Source organism: Ailuropoda melanoleuca, chromosome 5, assembly GCF_002007445.2.
Source record: "Ailuropoda melanoleuca isolate Jingjing chromosome 5, ASM200744v2, whole genome shotgun sequence".
Classification (NCBI taxonomy): domain Eukaryota; kingdom Metazoa; phylum Chordata; class Mammalia; order Carnivora; family Ursidae; genus Ailuropoda; species Ailuropoda melanoleuca.
In genome coordinates this window covers 39074182-39100320 of record NC_048222.1, presented here as the reverse complement: position 1 = coordinate 39100320, position 26139 = coordinate 39074182, and the positions used below count along the sequence as shown (strand labels likewise).

The 26139-nt window shown below is 45.9% G+C and overlaps 1 protein-coding gene across 1 annotated transcript in view; it reads left to right on the top strand.

Annotated features, from left to right (window-relative positions):
• Window positions 1–26139, top strand: part of NOX5 (NADPH oxidase 5) — a 101291-nt gene that overhangs the window by 51942 nt on the left and 23210 nt on the right. The window contains exons 2-5 of the mRNA XM_011226750.3: window positions 15514–15867; window positions 19548–19671; window positions 21440–21590; window positions 25799–26009. Coding sequence (XP_011225052.2) covers window positions 19552–19671; window positions 21440–21590; window positions 25799–26009 — 482 coding nt within the window. The 5' untranslated portion in view covers window positions 15514–15867; window positions 19548–19551. The remainder of the gene's footprint in view (window positions 1–15513; window positions 15868–19547; window positions 19672–21439; window positions 21591–25798; window positions 26010–26139) is intronic.

The window sequence follows — 26139 nt, the reverse complement described above, 5'->3', positions numbered from 1 at the left end:
AAATCTACAGAGTTCCTGGATCAGCCCAAGATTCTTTCCGCACGTCAGTAAGCTGCAAGGACTCCACCCTCCCTGCCTCCTTCCTCTCATCTCAGTGCTGAGCCAGGCCTCACTTTGGCAGGCACCTCGTCAATGTAGAGACTACTGGAAAGAATGTCGTGTTAGGGCTCTAGTCCCAGACCCAGCAACTCCCAAGTTTCTTCTCCAGGAAGCCGAGACCACTCCCAGGGCTGGGCCTCAACTTCCCCATCTAGAAAGGAGAGCTTGTACTAGATCTTTCATAGAGAAAAATCTATATACATGTTTTCAGTGGGGTCTGTTAAAATATTACCCAAGGAACTAAAAATGAATTTTAAGTGTTTGGAAGCCAGTGGAATCAAAACTCTCCAAGGCCGTAGGGAGACATAATTTCTGCAAATCTCTAGACTGCTCCAGGCTCAAAAGTGGAGGTGGAGCAGGGAGGAGGGAGGTGGACTTCCTTCTGCCACCCAGTCCCCACAGCGCCCCCTTCCCTCCCATTGCCTGCTTTTAGCGAAGGGACTGTGTCTCACACTTATCACCTGTCTCCTGAGCTGAGTGGTGGCAGCAGTCAGGACGTCCATTGCTAAGCATGCAGAAGAGGCCTGGGGATGGGGGAGGGGAGGGTGGCCAAGGAGGCGAGTGCTTGCCGGGCTTTGGAATCCTGCCCCACTCTCTCTGGAGAACAGACCCCTCCAGAAGGAGACGTGAAGGGGGACAGAAGCCAGCATGTGTCCAGGGTAACCTGCCAGGAGGCGGACTGGTGGTGTCTCTGGAGAGCCCAGCAACCTCCGGGGGTAGGTCTGAGCAGCCCCTTTTTATAGGTGAAGGAAACAAGGAACAAGGAAAGGGAGCATGTTGGCCTGAAGCATCAAGGGGTGGATGCCAAGTATCGGTTTCGTGGGTGGTGGGGTGAGCTAGAACATCAGGACCGTGACCCCTGGGCTGGCAGTCGAAATCCCGCCACTCAGCTCTTTCTGCTTCAACAAGACTCATTAGGCTTCTTTTTGAGGAACTTGGTTGAGAATAATCAAAATGGCCTTCTCAATGAGTGGAAATGAACTGAGTGTCTGTTCTGGGCCAGGCATTTCATCGAATCCTCCCGAGCACGTAGAAGGGTGGGCAGAGCAGACAGAGCCCCACTACTGACGCACAGCTTAGAAGGGTCCTAGAGGCTTGCCCCACAGAAGAGAGGCAGTTCCCACAAAGGCTCTGTGTTACAAATGAGCAAGGAACGCTCCAGCCGTCCAGCAGAGAACGTATCTCTGGATGGGGGAAGGAAGCTTGGGCAGGTCTAGTGGGGCACAGAGCATTCTGGTCCAGGGTCTGCCCCTCAGAATGTCTACGGCACTGGGGTCTTACTGGGATTTCCTGTGTGTACAAGCATTTTGCAGTCTGAGACATGTCCTGCTGATGCTAACGCTCCCCGTGATCCCAGGGCTCCCTGCAAAAGCTGGCACTCCAGGCAGGAGCAGTATTTGCTCTCCCCACATTTTCCTGAAGCAGGGGGACAGCAAGTCAAGGCCCAGGGACCAGATCAGAAACCACCGATGGAATTGCTGCAGGGGATAAAGAGGAGGAAGACATGCCCCAGGCTTCCAGGGCTTAAATAGGAGATAAGAATAGCAGGTGAAAATGTAATATCCTCTGAAATTTTATATATCAATCAAAGTGACAACAGAACTAGCTGAAATGTTGTTAGTGACCTTAACTGCACTGCTTTCCATGGAAAGTTCATTTCAACTGTAGAGGGGTGGGGTTGGGGAGGATACGCCATATTTCGTGTCACCATAGAATGAACCCTACTTGCATCCGCAGAACAGGAGCTCCTGCATATTTTTTTTGTCCCCAGGGGTGCCCAGCTGGGGGTCAGGCCACCAGGAGGAAAATTATCCTTAGCAAATGGCCTGTAAACAACTCCTTGTGATGCTTTCTCCCAAATGTGGGTTGCATTACATGCACGAGGTCAACTTTTTTTTTTGGCTTTAAAACATACACTCCTGTACATACTCTCCCACTATGTTCCGAGGCAGGGAGCACAGGAAAAAAAGCCTCCAGGGAGCAGATGAGAGACTGAGTCCTGGAGTGGAAGCGACTTTTCCAGGCCATGCGGTGAGTTAGCAGGCTGGGCGGTGGCGGTGTCCTGCCCCATGCCTGGAGCTGGTTGGCCCTCAGATCCTGCTGGCCCTCTTTAGAACCAGAGTGGGGCGCTGTGCATGTTTGACTGGGGGGGGGGATTGCTCTGTGGGATGCTCACGTAGCCAGCGCGCTTCAGTCATTCACTAAATTGACCAAGGGACTCGCAGCCCAGGTACTGTTCGAGTCTTGAGATTCATTTGCTAATAAAACAGACATAAGTCCTCACCCTCTTGGAGCTTACATTCTAATGTGGGGGAGGTAAGTTAAAAAAAGAAAAACAAATGTCATAAGGAAGCTCATCCGAGAGTGTATCAGAAGATGATGTATGCTTTGGAAAGAAGAGAGTAGAGCGGGGTAACGGGAATGAGTAGTTTGGGGTAAGGTGAGATCTGATTTTAAAACAGGGTGCTCTGGGTAGACTTCCATCGAGAAGGTGTGAGACAAGCAAAAGCTTGAAGGGTGTGAGGCAGTTAGCCAGCCAGGTAGGTGTCTGGGAGAAGAGTGTTCCAGAGGGAAGAGTCAGTGCAAATGCCCTGGGGCAGAAGTGTGCCTGGCATCGTCAAGAAATACTGAGGAGGCCAGTGTGGTTGAGGCTGAGTGAGGGAGGAGGAGAGCCCGAGGTGAGGGCAGCCAGGTCATGGGGCCATGTCTTGGAGGGACTATGGGGGCCATGTCCCTGACGGTTTTTCTAAGCAGGACGAGGAACCATGTGAAGGCTTTAAGCAAGGGAGTGACTTCATCTAACTTACATTTGAACAGAATCTCCAGGGCAGCTCAGCTAGAAAACAGACTCTAAGGTGGTAAGGGTGGGACAGGGAGGTGAGCTGGGCTGTCAGAGGGCTCCAAGTGAGTGGCGATGGTGGCTTTGGCTGCAAAGAGGCAATCAGATTCTGGATCTATTTCCAGTGTAGAAGCACTAGGGATTTGTGGGTTGGTTGTCAGGTATGCGGGAAAGAAAGGAATAGATGACTACTCCATTGCTTATGGTCTGAAAAGCTAGGTAAACGGAGGGGGGATCATTCACTGAGATGGGAACGCCAGGTGACTCAGACTTAGGGATACCGCGACTCTGGTTTGGGACACGTTAAGTTTGAGATGCGTATTGACATCCAAGTGGAGACGTGCAGTAGGCAGTTGGATCTCCAAGCCCACACTTCCAGGTGTGTCTCGAATTTGCCCGTGCACTTGAGAACCATGGAGCTCGATGGACAACAGGAAGTTAATCTGTAGAGAAAAGAAAAGAGGTCTGAGGACTGAGCCCAACTTTCAAAGGTCAGATGAAAGAACAGCGCGTATCAATAAGGCAGGACGTGGAGAAGGAGACAGAGAGTTAGAAAGGACACCAGGACAGGACAAGATCCTGGAAGTCAGATGAAGACAGAGGTTCAAAAAGGAAGGAGTACCCTCGACTTCGCTGAATGCTGCTGAGGACTGAGAATGACCCCTCTGCTTAGCAGGTTAATGGTAATTTCATTAAGAAAGGCTACTTTTCGGGATAGAAGTCTGATTGGTGTGGGTTCCCCCACCTCGCTCCCCTCCCCCCCAAAAAAGGGAATGAGGAATTAAAGACTGAGTACAGGCACCTTGTTCAGGAAGTTTTGCTATTAAGGAGAAGTTGGGCAACTGCCAGAGGCCTCAAGTAGGTAAGAGGGTAGGGCTCCAGGGCACAGGTGGCAGGCGGGCTGGCTGCCCAGAGGAGCACAGGTGGGTGACCCATGGTCCTCTCTGGGGTTTGTCCACATCTTAGTGGCCTTCCCTGACCTTTCCTGTCAGAGGAAAGTGGCCGTAGTGCCGTCTCCATCCTCCAGCAAGCGGGCAAAATCCATGGGCTACAGACTCAGGACTTAAAATCAGGGCCAAGAAGGAATAAACAGTCTGCCATAGGGATAGAGTGAAAACATGTCATGACTTTGATTGAAAGAACGTAGAAAAAAAGTACTTCAGTCAAAACAACAACAACAACAACAACAAAAAACCCAACCAGCTGGGAGCATGAGAAGCTCAGTGTCCCCTCTACAGGAAAATATGCCCCAATTCATTCAAGAAGTGAAGAAAAGAGGATTTCACGATTTTTTCTTCCATGATGACGTTTCACTTCTCCACTAATCAGACAAAGGCAAATAAAAACTGCAAGTATTTTAAAGAATAATCCCTACTATTCACAAGTGTTTGGCATTCTCTGAAAACATGGGTGGGAGAGAAAACTGGTTCAAGATTCAGGGAAAGCAATGTGGCTTTATTAAAGGGCTTCAGAAAGTTTATATGTTTTACCCCCAGCAATTCCTCTTTCAGGAATCCAATCGAGAGAAACCACTGGAAGTTTGGACAAAGATTGAATCACAAGATTTCTCAGAAATGTGTGTATGGTAATGGAATAAATGTAAGAAAATCAAATGTCCAGACATAGAGCGCTTGCTCACAACCTTTGGACACATTCATATTTAATAATATGAGAAATGCTTAAAATATGTTGGGAAGTGGGAAAAAAAGCTACAGAATTATTTCAAGTGAGTGACTCCATGCTATCTTAGGGATTGTGCATTCACTTTCCAACTCTGTCTAGTTTTGAATTATCCTATTGATTGAATTATTTTAAAATTGTAATAACCATATTATTGTCCATATATCTAATCGGGTTTTCTTCACACCAGCTGAAACTGGTTTCCTTTCTGTCCATTTTTATTTCTCAATTTATTTTTTTTAATGGGTGTTTTTCTTTCTTTTCTCTCTTTCAAGACTCTGCATACACTTACAGAATCAATGCTCACTATTATTGGCTTGATTGGCTATCTGCTTAGCATTCATTCTTTTTGGGTCTTTGGACATACCAGCTTGTTGGCTCATCTTGAATGGGGTGCGTGCGTGCGTGTGTGTGTGTGTGGGTTCATGCTCCGTCTTTCTCTAAAAGTTTCATGGTTGTTACCATCCAGCTTCCTGCCCACCCCACGCCCATTCAATGCTGGTCTTGGTGGCCTGGGGCTCCCATCCATGGAGATCTGAGGTCGTTGTGAGTGCAGGCACCAAACAGAAGTTGGCCTGGTCCAGGTCTGGATGAGGAGACTGTATGAACTCCTCTTTTTCTCCTAAGTACAGAATATAAGTCAGTCCCAGGCAATGGCTGGTCACAGCTTTTTTCAGCCCTGTCCCATAATCAGGGCACCCTCAGCCCAAGGCTCTTATCCTTTCCCAGGAGCACAGTTCTTAGAAGCCTCTGCATCTGGAGATGAGCTGGCTAGACCAGAGCTTCTGTTTGACAGCCATTGTGTATTTCTGTTTCATCGCTGGTCCAGAGATGTTTATTTTATTTTTGATAACAGCTGGTCTTTTAAATTTTTATCTTTGTGTATTTTTTTTTCAAATTTGTATTTAAATTCGTGTTAGTTGACATACAGTGCAATATTGGTTTCAGGAGTAGAATTCAGTGGTTCATCATTTACTTAAAACACCCAGTGCTCATCATTGCAAGTGTCCCCCTTAGTGCCCATCAGCCACCTAGCCCATCCCCCACCTGCCTCCCTCCATCGACCCTCAGTATGTTCTCTAACATCAAGGGTCTGTTATGGCTTGTTTCCCCTCTCCTTTTTTTCTCCCTCCCTTCTGTTTATCTGTTTTGTTTCTTAAATTCCACATATGAGTGAAATCATATGATAATTGTCTTTCTCTGACTGACTTATTTCGCTCAGCATAATACACTCTAGTTCTATCCACATCATTGCAAATGGCAAGATCTCATTCTTTTTAACGGCTGAGTAATATTCCATATACAACCTCTTCTTTATCTACTCATCAGCAGCCAATAGACTTTTGGGCTCTTTCCATATTTTGGTTATTGTGGACATTGCTGCTATAAACATTGGGGTGCGTGTGCCCCTTCAAGTCTGTATTTTTGCTTCCTTTGGGTAAATACCTAGTACTGCAATTGCTGGATTGTAGGGTAGTTCTATCTGTAACTTTTTGAGGAACCTCCATACTGTTTTCCAGAGTGGCTGCACCAGTTTGCATTCCCACCAACAGTGCACAAGGGCTCCCCTTTCTCTGCATCCTTGCCAACACCTGTTGTTTCCTGTGTTGTCAATTTCAGCCATTCTGACAGGTGTGAGGTGGTGTCTCATTAGGGTTTTGATTTGCATTTCCCTGATGATGAGTGATGTTGAGCATCTTTTCATGTGTCTGTTGGCCATCTGGACGTCTTCTTTGGAAAAATGTCTATTCCTGTCTTCTGTCCATTTCTTAACTGGATTATTTGTTTTTTGGGTATTGAGTTGGATAAGTTCTTTATAAATGTTGGATACTAACCCTTTATCAGATATGTCATTTGGCAATATCTTCCCCTTAGGCTGCCTTATTTTCATTGATCGTTTCCTTCACTGTGCAGAAGCTTTTTATCTTGATAAAGTCCCAACAGTTCATTTTGCTTTTTGGTTCCCTAGCCTCCAGTGATGTGTCCAGTAAGAAGTTGCTATGGTTGAGGTCAAAGAGGTTGCTGCCTGTGTTCTCCTCTAGGATCTTGATGGTTTCCTGCCTCACATTTAGGGCTTTCATTCGTTTTGAATTTATTTTTGTGTGTGGTGTAAGAAAGTGGTCCAATTTCATTCTTCTGCATGTGGCTGTCCAGTTCTCCCAACACCATTTGTTGAAGGGACTGTCTTTTTTCCATTGGATATTCTTTCCTGCTTCATCAAAGGTTATTTGGCCACATAGCTGTGGGTCCGTTTCTGGGTTTTCTATTCTGTTCCATTGATCTATGTGTCTGTTTTTGTGCCAGTACCATACTGTCTGGATCACTACAGCTTTGTAATATAACTTGAAGTCCAGAAATGTGATGCATCCAGCTTTGCTTTTCTTTTTCAGAATTACTTTGGCTATTTGGGGTCTTCTGTGGTTTCATACAACTTTTAGGATTATTTGTTCTAGCTCAGTGAAAAATGTTGTTGGTGTTTTGATAGGGACTGCTTTAAATCTGTAGATTGTTTTGGGTAGTATACACATTTTAACAATATTTGTTCTTCCAATCCATAAGCATTTCTTTGTCTCCTCTTCAATTTCTTTCATCAGTGTTTTAGAGTTTCCAGAGTACAGATCTTTTACCCCTTTAGTTAGGTTTATTCCTAGGTATCGTATGGGTTTTGGTGCAATTATAAAGAGATCAAGTCCTTGATTTCCTTTTCTGCTGCTTCATTATTGGTATATAGAAATGCAACACATTTCTGTTGATTTTATATCCTGGGACTTTGCTGAATTCATGTGTCAGTCCTAACAATTTTTTGGTGGAGTCTTTTAGGTTTTCTATATATAAGATCATGTTGTCTGCAAATAGTGAAAGTTTAACTTCTTCCTTGCCAATTTGGATGCCTTTGAGTTTTGTGTCTGACTGCTGAGGCTGAGACTTCCAGGACTATGTGAAATAGTAATGGGGAGAGTAGACATACTTGTCTTGCTCCTGACCATAGAGGAAAAGGTGTCAGGTTTTCCCCATTGAGGATGATATTAACTTGGGTCTTTTCAGGCCCCTGGGTGGCTCAGTCAGTTAAGCGTCTGCCTTCGGCTCAGTTCATGATCCCAGGGTCCTGGGATTGAGTCCTACCTCGGGCTCCCTGCTCAGTGGGGAGTCTGCTTCTCCCTCTTCCTCTGCCCCTCCTCGCTGTTCATGCTCTCTCTCTCTCTCTCAAATAAATAAGTAAAATCTTAAAAAAAAACAACTGTGGGTCTTTCGTATATAGCCTTTATGATGTTGATGTACGCCCATCTATACCTACTTTGTTGAGGGTTTTTGTCAAGAATGGATGCTGTATTTTGTCCAACACTTTTTTCTGCAACTATTGAGAGGATCATATGGTTCTTATCCTTTCTTTTATTAATATGGTGTATCATGTATTGATTAGCAAATACTGAACCATCCCTGCAGCCTAGGAATAAATCCCACTTGATCACAGTGAATAAGTCTTTTAATGTACTGTTGGATTTGATTTGCTAGCATCTGGTTGAGAATTTTTACATCCATATTCATCAGGGATATTGGCCTGTAATTATCCTTCTTAGTGGGGTCTTTGTCTGGTTTTGGAATCAAGGTAATTCTGGCCTTGTAGAAGCAGTTTGGGAGCTTTCCTTCCATTTCTATTTTTTGCAACAATTTGAGAAGACTAGAGATTAACTCTTCTTTAAATGTCTCGTAGAATTCCCCTAGGAAGCCATCTGGCCCTGGACTTTTGTTTGTTGGGAGATTTTTGATTACTTATTCAATTTCTTTCCTGGTTATGGGTCTGTTCAAAATTTCTATTTCTTCCTGTTTCAACTTTGATAGTTTGTATGTTACTAGGAATTTGTCCGTTTCTTCCAGATTGCCCAATTTGTTAGCATATAATTTTTCATAATATTCTCTTGTAATTGTTTGTATTTCTGTGGTGTTGGTTGTGACTTCTCCTCTCTCATTTGTGATTTTATTTATTTGGGTCCTTTCTCTTTTCTTTTGGATAAGTCTGGCTAGTGGTTTATCAATTTTATTAATTCTTTCAAAGAACCAGCTCTTAGTTTCATTGATTTGTTCTACTGTTTTATTATTTGTTTGTTTGTTTCTATAGCATTTATTTCTGCTCTATTCTTTATTATTTTCCTTCTTCTGCTAGTTTTAGGCTTTTTTTGCTGTTCCTTTTCTAACTCCCTTAGGTGTAAGGTTAGTTTGTGTATTTGAGATTTTTCTTGCTTCTTGAGGAAGGCCTGTATTGCTATATACTTCCCTCTTAGGATCACCTTTGCTACATCCCAGAGATTCTGGACTGTTGTGTTTTCATTTTCATTTGCTTCCATGTACTTTTTAATTTCTTCTTTAATTTCTTGGTTAACCCAATCATTCTTTAGTAAGATGTTCTTTAACCTCCACAGACTTGTGGTCTTTCCAAATATTTTCTTGTGGCTGATTTCAAGTTTCATAATATTGTGGTCAGAAAATATGCATGGTATGATCTCAATCTTTTCATATTTGTTGAGGACTGATTTGTAGCCTAGTATGTGATATATTCTGGAGAATGTCCCATGTGCATTTGGAGAGAATGTGTATTCTGCTGCTTTAGGATGAAATGTTCTGAATATATCTGTTAAGTCTGTCTGGTCCAGTGTGTCATTCAAAGCCTTTGTTTTCTTGATAATTTTCTGCAAAGATCTATCCATTGCTGTAAGTAGGGTGTTAAAGTTTTAAAGTCCCCTACTATTATCATATTATCAGTGAGTTTCTATATGTTTCTTATCAATTGATTCATATATTTTGGTGTTCCCAAGTTGGAGGCATAAATATTTACAACTCTTAGATCTTCTTGATGAATAGTCCCCTTAATTATGATATAATGTCCTTTTTCATCTCTTATTACAGTCTTTGGTTTAAAATCTAGTTTGTCTGATATAAGTATGGCTACTCTGGCTTTCTTTTGACATCCATTAACATGATAGATGGCTCTTCATCCCCTTACTTTCAATCTGCTGGTTTTTTTAGGTCTGAAAACCTTGTTTTTTAAAAATCCATCTGATACCCTATGTCTTTTGATTGGAGCATTTAGTCCATTTACATTCAGCATGATGATTGAAACATATGAACTTACCTCTATTGTGTTATCTGTAGAATTGGTGTTTCTGGTGGTGTTCTCTGTTCCTTTCTTGTCATTGTTGCTTTTGGTCTTTTTCCCCCACTCAGAGTCACCTTTACTATTTCTTGCAGGACTCTTTTAGTGGTCGTGAACTCCTTTAATTTTTGTTTGTCTGGGAAACTCTTTATCTCTCCTTCTATTCTGAATAACAGACAGTCTTACAGAATAGAGTATTCTTGGCTGCATATTTTTCCCATTCAGCACATTGAATGTACAATGCCATTCTCTTCCAGTTTGCCAAGTTTCTAGGACAGATCTGCTGTGAACCTGATCTGTCTTCCCTTATAGGTTAAGGAGTCTTTTCCCTTGCTGCTTTCAGTCTTCTTTCCTTGTCTGTGTATTTTGTGAATTTGGCTACGATATGTCTTGGTGATGGCTGGCTTTTGTTTAATTTAATGGGAGTAATCTGTGCTTCTTGGATTTTGATGCCTATTTCCTCCTCCAGATTAGGGAAGTTTTGGCTATAATTTGCTCAAATAAACCTTCTGCTCCTTTTTCTCTCTCTTCACCTTCTGGGACTCCTATGATATGAATGTTAATATGCTTTAAGTAGTCACTGAGTTCCCCAAGTCTTCATCCATGATCCAATACTTTTTTTTTCTCTTCTTTTTTTTTTTTAAAGATTTTATTTATTTATTCAGCAGAGATAGAGATAGCCAGTGAGAGAGGGAACACAGGCAGTGGGAGTGGGAGAGGAAGAACCAGACTCATAGCGGAGGAGCCTGATGTGGGGCTCGATCGCATAATGCCAGGATCACGCCCTGAGCCGAAGGCAGGCGCTCAATCGCTGTGCCACCCAGGCGCCCCTGTTTTTTCCTCTTCTTCTCAGCTTCATTATTTTCCATAATTTTATCTTCTATATCACAAATGTGTTCCTCTCTTTCATCAATCCTCATTGTCATGGCATCCATTTGGATTTGTATCTCAGTTACAGAATTTTAAATTTTGGCTTGACTAGATTGGATTCTCTAGTGTCTCCTATGCTTTTTCAAGCCCAGCTAGTGTCCTTATAATTGTTGTTTTAAATTCTAGTTGAGATTTCTTACTTATATCTGTATTGAATAAATCCCTACCTGTTACTTCTTCCTGTTCTTTCTTTTGGGGTGAATTTTTCCATCTTTTTGTCCAGGGGAAGAAGGAAAGAAGAAAGAAGGAAGAAAGAAAGAAAGAAAGAAAGAAAGAAAGAAAGAAAGAAAGAAAGAAAGAAGAAAGAAAGAAAGAAAGGAAGAAAAAGGGAGAAAGGGGGAGGGAGGGAAGGAGGGAGGGAGGGAGGAAGGAAGGAAGGGGAATTTCAATTCTAGGTGTATTTTGGTCTGCTTGTTAAAAGAAGCTAGATCCAAAAAATTAAAAATTTTTAAAATTAAATAAAATTATATATATATTTTTTAAAAAGAAAGAAAGCTAGATCATAGGTGGTGTTTTAGTCTGCTTGTTAAGTTAGATCCAAAAATATAAAAAATAATAAAAATTTTAAAAATAAAAAATATATTAAATTAATTAATTTAATTTAAAATAATAATAAAAATAAAAAGAAGCTAGATCCCATTTCCTCTAGAGCTGAAGCTTTGCACCACTCTGCATTCGGTAGACTTGGTGTGGGCAAGGGCTTGTGCTGGTCTTCTGGGGGAGGGGCCTGTTGAGCTGATTCTCAGGTGGACTTGCACCAGTGGCGAGGCACCTGCAGGTGCAGGTGGGTGTGGCTTGGTGTAAGTGGCTCCGGCCTCCACTGGGTGGTGCCGTGTGGCTCACCAAAGTCCATCAGTGCTGATGGGCAAGATAAATATGGTGGTGCCCAGCTCTCTCCTCCCAAAGTGAGGAGTTTGCACCTACCACCCTTCAGGAAGCTCTCATAGAAGAGCACACAATCACCTCTTCTGTGTCCCTGGCCTCCGTCAGATCCCTTCCTTTACCCTGCCTACATCTGAGCTATCTGTCTGCCTGCCAGGTGGCCTGGCACTCCTGTTTTATCTCAGGCATGACTGGGTTCTAAAACCCCAAATTTTAGAGATCCACACAAGCACCAATTCCTTGGGGGAGGGTCTTGCTGCACTGGGGCCACCCACCGGTTTGTCCCAGAAATTTGGCCTTGAGTCCTATGCTAGCAAATGGGGCAGCTCAATGGTTTGCACCAGGTCCCTCACCCCTGGAGAGATTGCACCCCCTCTCCCAAATGCACTTCAAGCAGGGGAACTGCCTCTCCCCATGTGACCCAGAGGATCCTCAGACCATGCTGTCTACTCCTAGGTCTCCACCTTCCTTCCCCACCAGAGCACCACCTTAAATTTTTAAAAGTATTTTGTCTTTCCTTGCTTTGTGTTTGGTAAAGATGAGGGGCCCTCAAAGAGTGAACTTCAGGCCATCTGAACCAGAAGCCCCAAATTGCAGCTTATTACTTTTCTGACTCTGGCTTGTGGGTATGAAGGAAGTAACATTAGCACTCATACCCACCTTTTTCTGCCTGTGGATCTTGGTCTCCCTACTCCACTTTCAATTTTCCCCAGGAATTTCTCCCTGTGGGCATTTGGTGTCACATATGCTCGGGAGCCAGCCTGCCCAAATCCAGCCACTCTGTTGCTCCCAGAGATGTTTACCACGTGGCAGCCATTTAAGGACACCTCCTCCCACGGCTCAGCAGCTGATGTCATCCAAAAATTCAAGAGCCTTGAGCCCAAACGGTATCAGAGCCACCTGAATTCCCTACAAAAGTGGAGAAAACATCTCCTCTCTTTTCAGAGAGCTTTTCATAGTTCAAGGGTAGTGCTGAAGAACAGACCCATGCTTTCCTCCTCCTCTTTCCAGGTGCCATTCCAAGCCTTTCCTTCAAGGCTGTTGACCCAGAAAAGAGGCTGAGCTAAAATAAAGACAGAAGCATTTATTTGTGTTCTCAGAATTGCAATTCAGGGGAAACAGATGTAGCAACCCAAATAGTGCCCTCTCAGGGAACAAAAGTCAAGGTATTTTTAAAGTCAAAGGGAGTGCTTTTATATGTTGTTTGCAAAGAATTTTGATTGGTGTGGGGGCAGAAAACAAGCCTTGGCTGAGTATAATTGGTTAGTAAGGCTCTCACTAAGCAAAATCTCTTACTATAGCAAGTTGCAGGTGTTCAGGTGGAATCCTCAGAATATTTGCGGTCTGGCCAGGTTCAGAAGTTCATGGTTCTACCTGGTGAAATGTGCAGGAGGCCCACCTCCTTCATGGCCTCCCAGTTCCATGGGAGGAGACATAAGTGAAACCCCTTGACATAAGTGAAACCATTCCATTTCACCTTTCAAAAGGCAAACCAGCTCACGCAAACAGGTTCATCAGAAACTACTCCACTCCAAATCCCATGCTGGGCCACCTTCTGCATGTGACTAGAAAGGAACACTTAATTGTAGCAGAGATTTTGTCTGGATGGGTGGATTGCAATGATTTGTAAAATCTTTTTTGTGCTTTTATATATTTTCCTGTAATTAATGTTTGTAAGTTTTGTAATCGTGCAAAAATGTTATGGGGGGGGGGAGTCTATCCTTCCCGAACACTGGTTAGAAGAAAGGCAGGTTCAAAAATGCATATTCCCAGTGTTTATCATCCTCCTTTTAAAATTTGTATTTTGTCCAGGTACCAGGAGATAAACTGGACTTTCATCTGTCAAAACTTTGGCAAATACTTGATCATGTTGCTTCATTGCTTTATGTGTTTTACTGGCTCTCCAGCAATCAGGGTAAGGACCTCGCTCTTCAGCTCGCCTCACACCAGACCTTCATGATCTGACTCCTACTCCCAGCTTCAGTTCTGCTTTCAAGTTTGTCCTTCCCCATGTGATGGCTTAGTTAGACCTGAATGGCTTATAGCTTCCTGAACACAGAACGCATTCCCATTTCCATGCCTTTGTGTTTGATCTTCCAGTTACTCCCAATGTCCTTTTTGCTTTCCACCTGGAAAGCTCCTATTCACATTCTAAAAGCTATCTCAGATCAGTCACTTCCACTGGGAAGTCCTCCTGATGCTCTCTTCTTGGAACTTCTGTATCTGCCTTGATCACGCTGGACTATTTTACTCATCTCTATACCCAGACGGTGCGTGGCACATGGTGTTTCATAAATACTTGTCAAATGGAGGCAGGTTTATTCATTCCACAAATGTGCATCGAGTGCCCACTATGTACTGAGCACTGTGCTAGTTTCCTGGGATTCAAAATTAATGAGCCAGAGACCTTGCCTTTCGGAGCTCACCGTCCACTGGGGTAGACAGAGAATCATGCGAAGATAACCACACTGACAATAGGGCACAGGCAGTTCTGCCTTACCTCTTCTCACTCTTCCTTCTCTTCCTGAACTGGTCACAACTTGAAAGCATAATTCATACTTACCACTTTGCTAATTTCTTCCAAAGAATTTTCCATTTCCTACATGTAGTTTCTGAAGTCACTTAATGGAAGTTTCTATTTCTCTCTTCACTCTAGTATGAGGAACACTATCTGAACAGTCAAAGCAGCCTCCAGATTGCTGCTTCCAAAGCAAGTGAGCACCCTGTGACCGGAGGTGTGCAAGTCAAGGCTACCGACCACCAGGTCTGGTTGGGGGAGGGTGGAGGAGGGACTCAAGCTAAAAAAAAGGTTGGTTGAATTCCATGACCTCGAAGGTCTTTCCAATCCTGATTCTAAGGAAAACACGTCAAGCCTAAACCAAGATCATGGGGCCGAATTGGCATCATGGGGTTCAAATGTTATCATCAGAGCACTAACTCTGGGATTGTCAGCCTTGAAAGAGAAACAGATGTTCTTTATCAGCTCTGACTCTGTCTTAAGCCATCTGGACCCAGTGAAGCACGTCTCTTGCCAAGTCAGAATAGAGAATTTTGAGATCACCAGATCACCCCGGGTCTGCAGATCTTACATTGCCTTGGGACTAGCTCAGTGAGAACTGGCTGAGCCCGTGGGCAGAGGAGTATGGGTGACAGCAGAAGGGCATCAAGTGAGCCCCTGACGACTCTGGAGTCCAGACAGGACCACAATCCAAGGGGTCCTTTAAAGTACCCCACCAGGGGCCAAATAATCAAAGACATTTCTTCTACCAACTTGCCTGCTTTAAGACAAAACAAAACAACTATTATTTCCCTCAGTTTGGAAGTTAGCAAGAGATATCTAAAATCACCCCTCGGGGCTCCAATCTGCAACAGAGGTCCAGGGTCATCAGCCTCGGCTGACATTTTGTCAGGCAGGACAAAAAGTAAAAAGCACTTCGAATTTGGGTGGCAGTGTGGCCTTATCTAAGCATTTATATAATTTCTCTTAGATTTTGAGCCAGTAGGGCTCACTTCCCTCCCTCCCCAGGTCATTTGAACTCGGAACCTCTTCACAGGACCAGTCCAATATATTTGACTCCATTCGTTGGCACTGAGCTTTGTTCCCCGTGCAGTTAAATGCACAGTCTCCAGAGTCAGCCCAACATGGCGGAATGCCTGCCAAGCCATCTGGACGTGTCACTCACCTTTCAGAGCTCCACTTTCCCCTTTGGTGTTGTGATGATAATAATGCCCACCAAACAGGGGGCTGTGTTATGTATTTAACCGAACACTCTGTAAAGACTTCGCACAGTGCATGGCTCAGAGGAAATGCTTCAACATTTCTGGTGTGATCAATGTTACTGCAATTGATGAAGTCTCACTTGGCTCCTTAAGGGCTGAGCAGAGCCTGCTCCAACTTGATGGTGAGGTTTTTTTCTTTACAATGCATTTCTAGATTTCCTACCTGCTGGTCTCCTCGGAGGAGGGGAAATGGAAGCTATCCAGCCAGACAGAAGACAGCCAACATCTTTCCAGCGAAATCCTTGCCCCACCCTTGCACCAGGCTCCTTGTTGGGATTTCTCTGGACCAAGGTGGCCACTAGCCAGGACATGGAGGACTGAGGGGCTGTGGGCGTGAGCAGCTCTTTTGGAGAATCAGGACGAGAGGAGGAGCTGGGGAGAGGCGAACTGTGGGCTTCACGACGCAGGCTGCTGGACAGATCACAGTCTCTCTGGGACTTGTGGTCTAGAAGACAGGAGAAAGGATAAGCATTCCAGAAGACTGAGCCCAGCTTGAAAGCTGCAGAGGGTGAGTGGCTCATTTGTCTAGCTTTCCATGCCAGTGACAAGGGAGAAGCAAGGGAGAAGCACTCTTTGCCTTTGGTGGGATAGCTACAGAGGATGACTGTCTGCCTGGGACAGAAGTCAAGAGACCTGAGCTCTGCTCTTGCCTGGTTACTAGCATGCTGTGCCATCTTGGGCAAGTTACCAGACCTCTCTGGGCCCATTTTCACATCTGTAAAATCAAGAATTGACCTAGTCAGAGTAATGACAATAACTAGCGCTCGTACAGTGCTTGTCAGTTGCACTTTCCCAAATAACACCTCATAGCAGCCCTTTCAATGTGCAGATGAGCAAACTATAGTGCAGTGAGGCCTGTGATCAGTTAGGGCAAAGCAAGCCTGGACCTAAACTCCTGGTCTCCTGAGGAAAATTCTGGCCTCTGGTGAGCACATTGTTCCCCTAGAGCTCTGAAATCCGAAGATTCCTAGCACCTCGACGAGGACTTCTGTCTCCTTCGGTGCTGCCTTCTTTTTTCCCCCAACCCCTCCCTCCCTTCTTCCCACTCCTGTTCCAGTCTCTTCTCCACCAGCTTCCCAGAATTTCTTCTTCTTCTGCAGGCCTGAAACACTAACATTTCCTAGAAGAGGGAAGTGCACCCAGATACCCCATCTCCACCCTCCCTGGGTGAGCACTTGCACGCAGCCTAATCCCCAGCATTCTCTCTGCTTTGCAGAATGCCTTCCTGTGGGTCCCAAGAGGGGAAGGAAGTGGGGCTGTTTAACCTCCAGGTGTGAGCCCAGACCAGTCGGCATGGGTCGCCAAGATCCAGGGTGCTGGGTAAATGTGCAGATTCCTGGATCCCACCCAAAGTTGGTGAGCCAAAGCGGGCATTTTAGTAAGCTCTCCCTGTCTCTGACAGGCAAGTATCCCAGCTTGGGGGCCACTAGTTTTCTAACTATTACACTGTTGGACAGGAGAGGATGGTTGACAGATTTCTTCATAGTGAGCCATCCTTGCATATGTGGAAAAGGTCCTTCCTGATAAAGGTGGATTATTATTTTTTGAAGTAAATGCCAGGATTTAACGTGGGTTATATTTTAGTTCAAGTGCTGCATCTCTACAAGTTACATTTGTCTAGAATTTTCCTTGTCTTGTATGCTATCTTCATTGAGATTGGGCAATGCTAGCTTTATAAAATAAATTGGGAGTCTTACCATTATTATTATTATTATTTTATTTATTTATTTTTTTACCATCGGAGATAGTGTGGCATTGGGCTTATTTTTTGAAGATTGGCTACGACTCAGCTACAAAAACAGGCTGGGCCTAACACTGTCATAAGTGGTTGATATTTCACTGCCTTTTCTCATTTCTGAAATGATTTTTGGTCCATTCAGATTGCTACGTCTTCTTGAAAGCAGTTCATTTCCCTGAGTTCACTGAACAATTGTACCAGATATTAATGTCTGTAGCCCCGTCCGCTTTTATTGCCTTTCTCAATGTGGTATTTTTTCCACTTTTTTCTTTAATCGTGCTTTTCTTAGACTTTTTGAAGACCCAACTTCTTTTTTCACAGCATTGAAACATTATTGATAAACAATAAACTGCACACTTAAAATGAACAATTTGATGAGTTTTTAACATCTGGACACATTTGTGAAACCATCACCATAATAAAAAAAAAACGTATTATTTTGACCTTTTTTAGTTTTCTAGTTCCTGGATTTTGGATTTCATATTTAGTAGTCTATCCTCCTATTTGCGCACATGGGTATTTTATTATTTTTTTCCTGGTTCCTTAAGTGGAAGTTAGCTTTTTTATTTTTAATTTTTAAGTATAGATACAGTCAATTCTCGTTATTCATGGCAATTATGTCCTCTAAATTCATTGCAAACAATGAATTAGGGAATTCTGAGCCATTGCTCCTCGGGAAAATGCAGGGTTAGATTCCTGCCAACATCTGGGCACAGAGTTTTTTTTAATCAAACAATGTATAATTTTGTTTTATGTGTGCTTCTGTTTAAAGACTCCTTTAAAAAATAAATTGTTGATTTGTCAACATGGAACTCATGGTCAGGGGTGCCTGGGTGGCTCAGTCGTTAAGCGTCTGCCTTCGGCTCAGGGTGTGATCCCGGGGTCCTGGGACTGAGCCCTGCATCGGGCTCCCTGCTCTGCTGGAAGCCTGCTTCTTCCTCTTCCACTCCCCCTGCTTGTGTTCCCTCTCTCGCTGGCTGTCTCTCTCTCTCTCTCTGTCAAATAAATAAATAAAATCTTAAAAAAAAAAAAAAAACAACTCATGGTCAACAGCTCTAGGAATCATGTCTGAACAAAGCTTACCTAATAAACATATTTTTCCCCTTAAGGCATATCACAGCCTTTTTGTGCTTAGGAACACTAGTCAGCATTTCAACACCACTGTTGGGGCCATTTGAAACAGCAAAGTCACTGGTACAGCGTGGGGAATATAATCAATGATATTGTAACAGTGTTGCCTGGTAACAGATGGTGGCTGCACTCTTGATGAGCACAACATAACTAGAGATACACCTGAAACTAACGTAACATTGTGTGCCAACCACCCTCAAAAATTTTTTTTGTTAAGACTGAGAAAAGAAAACTAAAGAGCAATATCACCAACAAAAAGCACAGTTCAAAACCCGTTCTCTGTATGAGAGCTGAAACAAGAAGGCAGAGGGTCCCCTTGCTCGACCTCAGCTGGGACTGCGTACATCACACAACTAAAATTGATCACTGCCTTGCTCATGTGCGTAATGTCAGGAAAATGCTGCAAGTATTTGGTTTGGGGGTTACTGATAAGTTTCAACAAATAGGTGAATTTGCGAATATGGAATCTGCAAATAATGAGGATGGATTGTAGCTAAATCATTTAAGGTTATGTTGAACTTACGGGATACAGACAAAGCCATTCTCTCAAAGTTTATGGCAACGGCTGTAAAGGCTGTAAATCCTCACTCACAGCTTCATTTTTGGTTGGTTGGGTTCTAATGCCAACGAAGCGGTGTCCTCATTTATCGCTAACCTTTGTCCAAGTCATTGTGTACTTAGCTTGTCTGGGAGGGTGTCAGTTCGCGGATACCCCTGGAACATCGTGGAATATGCTCTGAACCCAGAGAGTCAAGACCCAGAGGTCTGAGTCCAGGTGTGCCTTGTACTGGAAGTGTTTGAGGACAGAGTGGAGGTTCCAGGGCAAGACAGAAAGCACACTGGTCTTGGATTTGAACTCTCTCTCTCTCTCTCTCTCTCACTGGTTGAGTAAATTTCACTAAAATACTCCATCTTATCTGAATCTGTTTCCTCCCTATAAAATGTCGTGATCCACCAGGTTGAGACAGAGACCAAACAAAGTGGGTGGGAAGTATCTGGAAAACAGCAAAGAGCTGTGTCAGTGTGAGGTGGGGAATATTGTCGTCATGTTAATAGCATTCCCAGAACTCTCTGACCTCATGCGCACAATATGGGCTCCATCTCACTGGGACCCTATCGTTCCAGAACCCAAACAGAAGTGAGTCCAGGCTGGCTGATGCCAGATGCAGAGACAGGGACTTAGAGACATAAAGAAGCAGTCTTGGGGAAGCTCCTCTCCCATGGGCGAAGCTGATCCAACCCACGGAAGGCGCGAGGCCCTAGGGAGAAGAAGGCACCCATGCTGAAACTGCCCATAAACCTATCTCCTTTTCTTCCAGCACCATGAGTACCGAGGAGGATGCCAAGTGGCTTCAGTGGGTGACACACCAGTTTGAGACCATTGCGGGAAAAGACGGCGAGATCAACCTGCAAGAATTCAAAGCAGCCCTGAATGTGAAAGAGGCAAGTGTCCACTCTGGAAGTGGGCCCTGCATTCAAAATGGAGGAGCAGCCTGGCTCTCAGGGACACAGTGCCTCACAAAGAGGCAAAGGTCGCTCCCGGGGCATCCTCAGGGCTTCCGGCCCCACCCCTAAGCAGGATCTGAGTGGTTCGGTCTCTGCTCCTGATGCCCCCCAACCCCTCCGGTAGCCATGCCTCCTGGGGTCTTCAAAACGACATGTAAAGTTGGGTATCAGGAGCTTGCCAGATCTTAAGAAATATTTTTGGCCTCATATTTTCCACCAGCCTCATGGCCAGAGTTGGTGCCATGATGTCCGTAAGCCTCCTTCCAAGAAATAAGTTTCTATGATTTGCATCCATGAAACACCCACCCCATGCCCAGCCCTCTCTCATTTCATAGGTTCTCTGCCTATTCCTGGAGCAGCCTGCTTGCCCCCAAAACGGGGAGACATCTGCAGAGATGGGGGGGGGGAGTGAGCCTGCAAATGTCAACTTCTCCCCACACGTTTCGCAGGCTGGCATCTGGTGGCGGCCTGTGTCCTTGATAGGGGCAAGCCAGTGAGCATCTGTGTGTCCCTGTTTGGGTCTGAGGGCCCCTCACTTGCTGGTAGCAGGGATACTGCTAAGAACTCTAAATGCCATGCCTCCTTCCATAGTAAACACGGGGAAGGGAAAAAAGACATTCTGCCTAATGATGCATTACACTCTTCCTTTTAAAAATTTTATTTATTTATTTGTTAGAGAGAGCACGAGCAGGGGAGGGGGTAAGGGGAGGGCTCCGCTAAGCAAGGAGCCCAACTGGGGGCTGGATGCCAGGATTCCAGGATCATGACCTGAGGCAAAGGCAGACACTTAACCCACTGAACCACCGAGGTGCCCCAATACATTACACTCTTAATGTAAAATACCTGTAAAATACCTTAAGGTAAAGACCACTTGGGATGGTAGATAAAGGCATTAGCCAGGGATCCAGGGAAGAAAGAGGAGAGCTGAGGAAGGGGTGAGTGTCTACTGACTTGGGCCCCAACTTCCTGCTTGTGAACTCCTCCTGGTTTCTTTAGGTCAGACATGAAGCCCTGCAAGGCCCTCTCCCTGCCTCGAGGGCAGCCTCCAGGCCCCGCATATCTGGGGCACTGACCCCGCCTGGCTTCATTTCTGTGCTGGGTGCCTAGCACCAGGCCTGGCAAGTGGGGGCTGTGCAGGACATGATTGCTGAATGAATGAATGAATGCATGCATGCATGCGTGGATAGACTGAGTGAATAGGAGCTTAAGAACAAGCCTGCAGTGTAAGCGCAGGCAGCCTAAACAGTAAGTACAGGGACGATCCAGGTGTCCAAGTGCCATCTACCCTCTAAGACCTTCTTGCCCCATTGTCCCTTTGTTCAGCCCATGGGGGATGAGACAGGACCCCGGAGGAGCCTGCAGGGGGAGCCTGCATTTTGCATGTTGAGGGGTCTGGACCGCAAGGCTGATGGGGGTGACGGGCACGTTGGGGACAAAGAGCCTGTACAAATGACCAAGCATGAGGGGCCTGCAGGGACACAAGCCCAGCCTCACTGCTGCGATCTGAACAGCTCTTGCACGGGAGACCAAACTTGCTCTCCGGAAGCGGGAGGGGCCGTGGGCACTGCCCGCTGTCTTGGCCAAGCGGACAGATCACACCCTGTGCGCAAGCCCGGGGGCCTGCCTGAAGCCCACCACCCCAAGGCGCATGCGCACACGCCCTGCAGGCCTTCAAAGCCCCGGCCCCGCCCTTCTCTGGCCACAGTCCTTCTTTGCCGAGAGATTCTTCACCCTGTTTGACTCCGATGGAAGTGGCACCATCACCCTCCAGGAGCTGCGGGACGCGCTGACCCTCCTCATCCACGGCGACCCCATGGACAAACTCAAATTCCTCTTCCAGGTGTATGACGTCGATGGTAAGGGCTTGTAGGGGCGGGAGGGGCGGGCGAGGGTGGGCTCAGTGGGAGGGGACAAAGGGACCCCACCCACCTCAGTGACTGTTCTCTCCAGACCAGGCTGATGGCTCCCTCCCTCTGGGTGCCCCACCCCCCAGCCCCAGACCCGTCTCTCCGTCTCGCCACTGCCTCCCTTCTGTGTAGAGGTGGCCAGAAGGGCCACTGTGGCCCAGGAGACAAATGCCCTTGATTCGATCACCAGAAGCCTAAACTTCTTTTGAAAGTTTGAAAAAAGAAATTGATTTATTGCCTTTTTCTTATTATGATAGTAACATAAGTCCACTGTGAGCACTTTAGGCAATATAGAATGATTTAAAGAAGAAAGCAAAAATCACCCATAACATTTTTCTCTACTGCCTTCTAATTGATCTATCTCTCTCACACAAACACACACCCCCCACACACATTTTTTTAAATGGGATTACACTATACGTACTGCCTTTTCTTGCTAAACAATATAAACATTTGTTCGTGTAAGACTATATTGCTTTCTAACATCATTTTTACTGTAGCAAAATATACGTAACATTAAATTCACCACTTTAACCACTTTTTAAGTGTCAGTGCAATAGCACTAAGTGCATTCACATGGTTGGGCAACCATCACCACCTCCACCCACAGAACTTTGTCATCTTTCCAAACTGAAACTCTATACCCACTCAACACCAGCTCTTGTTCCCTCCTCCCCAGCCCCGGGCAAAATCCCCCTCTCCTTTCTGTCTCTGCGAATTTGACTACTCTGGGTATCTCATAGGAGTGGAATCATGGAATACTTCTCCTTTTGTATCTGGCTTATTTCACTTAGCATCATGTCTTCAAGGTTCACCCATGCGACAGGATTTAGTTCTTTTTTTAAGGCTGGGCGATATTTGATTGTATGGATATAGCATATTTTGTTCATCCGTCGTCACTGGACACTTGGCTTGCTGCCATCTCCTGACTATTGTGAATGATGCTGTTATGAACACAGGTGTGGGCCTTCAAGACTCTGCTTTCCATTATTTTGAGTAAATACCCAGAGGTGGAATTGCTGGATTATATGGTAGTTCTATTTTTAATTTTTCGAGGAATACAGTATTCTTCCACAGAGGTTGTACCATTTTACCTTCCCACCAGCAATGCACAAGGTTCCAGTTTCTCCACATCCTTGCCAAGACTTGTTATTTCTGTTTTTCTTTTTCAATAGTAGCCACTCTACTCAGTCGGTTAAACGTCTGCCTTCCACTCAGATCTTGATCCCAGGGTCCTGGGATCCAGCCCCACATTGGGCTCCCTGCTCAGCGGGGAGTCTGCTTCTCCCTTTCCTCCTCCCCCTCCGCTTGTGCTCTCTCTTGCTTTCTCTCTCTCTCTCTCAAATACATATATAAAATCTTTTTTTTTAAAGATTTTATGTATTTATTTGACAGAGATAGAGACAGCCAGCGAGAGAGGGAACACCAGCAGGGGGAGTGGGAGAGGAAGAAGCAGGCTCCCAGCGGAGGAGCCTGATGTGGGGCTCGATCCCATAACGCCGGGATCACGCCCTGAGCCGAAGGCAGACGCTTAACCACTGTGCCACCCAGGTGCCCCTCAAATACATATATAAATCTTAAAAAAAAAAATAGTAGCCACCCTAGTGGGTATGAAGTGGTAACTCAGTGTAGTTAAAGCATCACTTGCTGTGGCCTCGTCCTGTTCCGTCATGTGTACATATGTGACCCTGTGTCCCGCGCAGCACCACCTAGGAGTTCAGATCTCTCACTTGGAGGTCAGGTGCCAAAGCTCAGATCTCAGCTCCACCATTTATTAATAATCACGGAGCCTCGGGCAAGCCACTTAACTTCTTTGTGCCTCAGTTTCTTTACCTCTCACATGCGAATAATGGTTATAATAACAGTCTACACTATGAAGCTGATAGGATTAAATTAGGTAGCTTTTGTAGACTCGGAACAGTGCCCAGTACACCTTTGTAAGTGTTAGTGGTTATTACTGTTTATTCGAACCCCATTACCAAAATGGAGAGTTTCATTGTCTCCCCATTCCCAACGCTTTTGCTTTTCTTTTTTTTTCTTCTCTTCTTTTTTTGCATTAAAAATGACACTGCTATGAATGTCCTTCTTTTAAATCTTTGGCAACTCTGTGGCGTCAAGCATCTCTGAGGGCCTGGAATCATCAAAGGACAGGGGACCCCAGTGAGAAAGAGGCACCCAGTGAGACTGAGATGGTGGGTGAGGCCAGACTGGACGGGCCTCGGTGGCCAAGGTGTGGAGTCTCAGGACAGTTAGCCACAGGGAGCCACGGAAGAGTGCTGAGGAGGGATGTCACTGGGCTGGATTTGCATCCTGAAAAGCTCAACCTAGCCGCAAGCCTGCCCCTGGGCAGGGCCCTCTGGCCCATGGGGTTTCTTTAGCTCCCAGTCCCACCTGACTCAATCTAGCCAAACCTCATTCCTGGAACCCGATCCCCAAATTGGCCCCCTTCCCCTAGGACTCAGGTAGTTGGCCGCACCCAGTCTCCCTGGGACAGTCCTCGCTGCTGCTTCCTGACCACCAAGCTTTGCTCACTCCTGAGAGGTCCGTTCGTGACAGGAGAAGCAGCACACTCACCTTGTCCTTGCAGACAGCAGGAGAGTGACCGTTCTAGAGAAGCAGAAGGTTGCTGGGCAAGTCGAAGGCCTTGCTGTGGCCGGGGATCAAAGCTTCCTGGTCTCTTGGGCGCTTTTCTTCAAGAATGTTCTCTTAGCTGCCCTGGTACAGGAAGGGAGAGAACAGGTGGCTAGATTCACTCAGGGATGGGATATGTTTAGGTCGCTGGAATAGAAGGATAGCAGGATGAGGAAGAGGAATGTGTGTATGAGAATAATAGTGAAGGGGAGCCTGGATTTGAAATTAGCCAAGGGGTGAATAAAGCTGGACGGATGAGAGGCTATGAAGGCAGCAGGGGAGGGACCCTGGATGCAGTTAGAAAGCTGTTGCAAGGTGACTCTTGACTAGGAAAGCTGAAGGACGGGAGACGTGACTGGAGAGTGGTACCTTAGACTGCACTGTCATGTGATTATGGACCTGGGCTTGGGCCTTCATGATGATCAAAATACCAAGAAGACTTTCCATTTATATGCAGCTGCCTTCTTCCAGATACTGCAGTAAGTGCTTTATAATTATCTGTTATCCTTGAACCAGTTCTGAAAGGGAGAGATTACTATTCCCATTTTAAAGATGAGCAAAGTAAGGCTCACTACTCCGAAGGATTTACATACAGCCCACCATCACAGTTAATAAGGGACAGAAATACGAAGCTACCTCAAGTATGTCTGCATCCAAATCAGGCCAAGAACTCATTAATCATGGCCCCTGCTGCGCATGCAGAGTGGAAAAATAGAAAGAAATGGCCCAGATCTCATCTTGATGGGTAGATTTGGCTTCCTTTTCCCATCACACCTTTAGTCACTCATGTTCCCGTAAGACCACATGACTGGACTTGGGGGCCCAGCTCTGACCTCTCAGGACAACATAGGAAAGCAAGATCTGCTATAAGTTAGAGAACAAAAGGGAACCTTCCTTCACCACCACCCCCAGTACAATTTACCTCTGGATAATTGAGGCTCTGGGCATGTAGTTCCTTAAAGATTAAGCAAGTGTATCTTCTTTCTCCCCCCTCTTTTTTTGAGAGAGAGAGAGCTCCAGCGGGGAGAGGGGCAGGAGAGGGAGGGAGGGAGAGAGAATCTCAAGTAGGCTCCACGCTCAGTGTGGGCTCAACAAGGGGCTCAATCCCGCAACGCTAAGAGCATGACCTGAGCCAAAATCAAGAGTTGGATGCTTAACTGATAGAGCTACCCAGGTGCCCCAAGGAAGTGTATGTTCCGTGCAGATGGTCTTGGAAGCTCAGTACTTAGGAGGCTGCAGATCCTGGAGAAAGGCATGCACTAAAGCTAAGATTCTCCATGCTTGGGGGAGGAGTTTATCTCCACCGAGCTGGGCAGTAGGGAGCCATGGCAGGTTCCTGAGCAGAGGATGATATTATGTACTTTCCCTGGTCTCTACCCCGAAAGGTACTTGGTTGGCAGAAAACTGCAGGTGGGCGAACAGGGAAAGTTCACCACTCCATGCAGTGGTTGGGCACGGGGGAATTTGCAGGTGGAGAGTGGGGTCCGGGGCAAGCCCCCACTCGGCTTCATCCCCACGTGGGACAGGCAGCGGCTCTATCGATGCGGATGAGCTGCGCACCGTGCGGCAGTCCTGCATGCGCGAGAGCGCCATCTCGCGGCCCGAGGAGAAGCTGGACCAGCTGACGCTGGCGCTCTTCGAGTCAGCCGACAAGGACTGCAACGGCGCCATCACCTTCGACGAGCTCCGGGACGAGCTGCAGCGCTTCCCTGGGGTCATGGAGAACCTGACCATAAGGTGCGGCCCTGTCTCTGGCGTGGGCACTGCCCGCGTAGAGGTTAGATTCCAGGTGCGCAGAGTGACCGGATAGCTCTAGGGATCCCTCAACCCCGCCCCAGCCCCGCCCAGCCCCGCCCAGCCCCGCCCA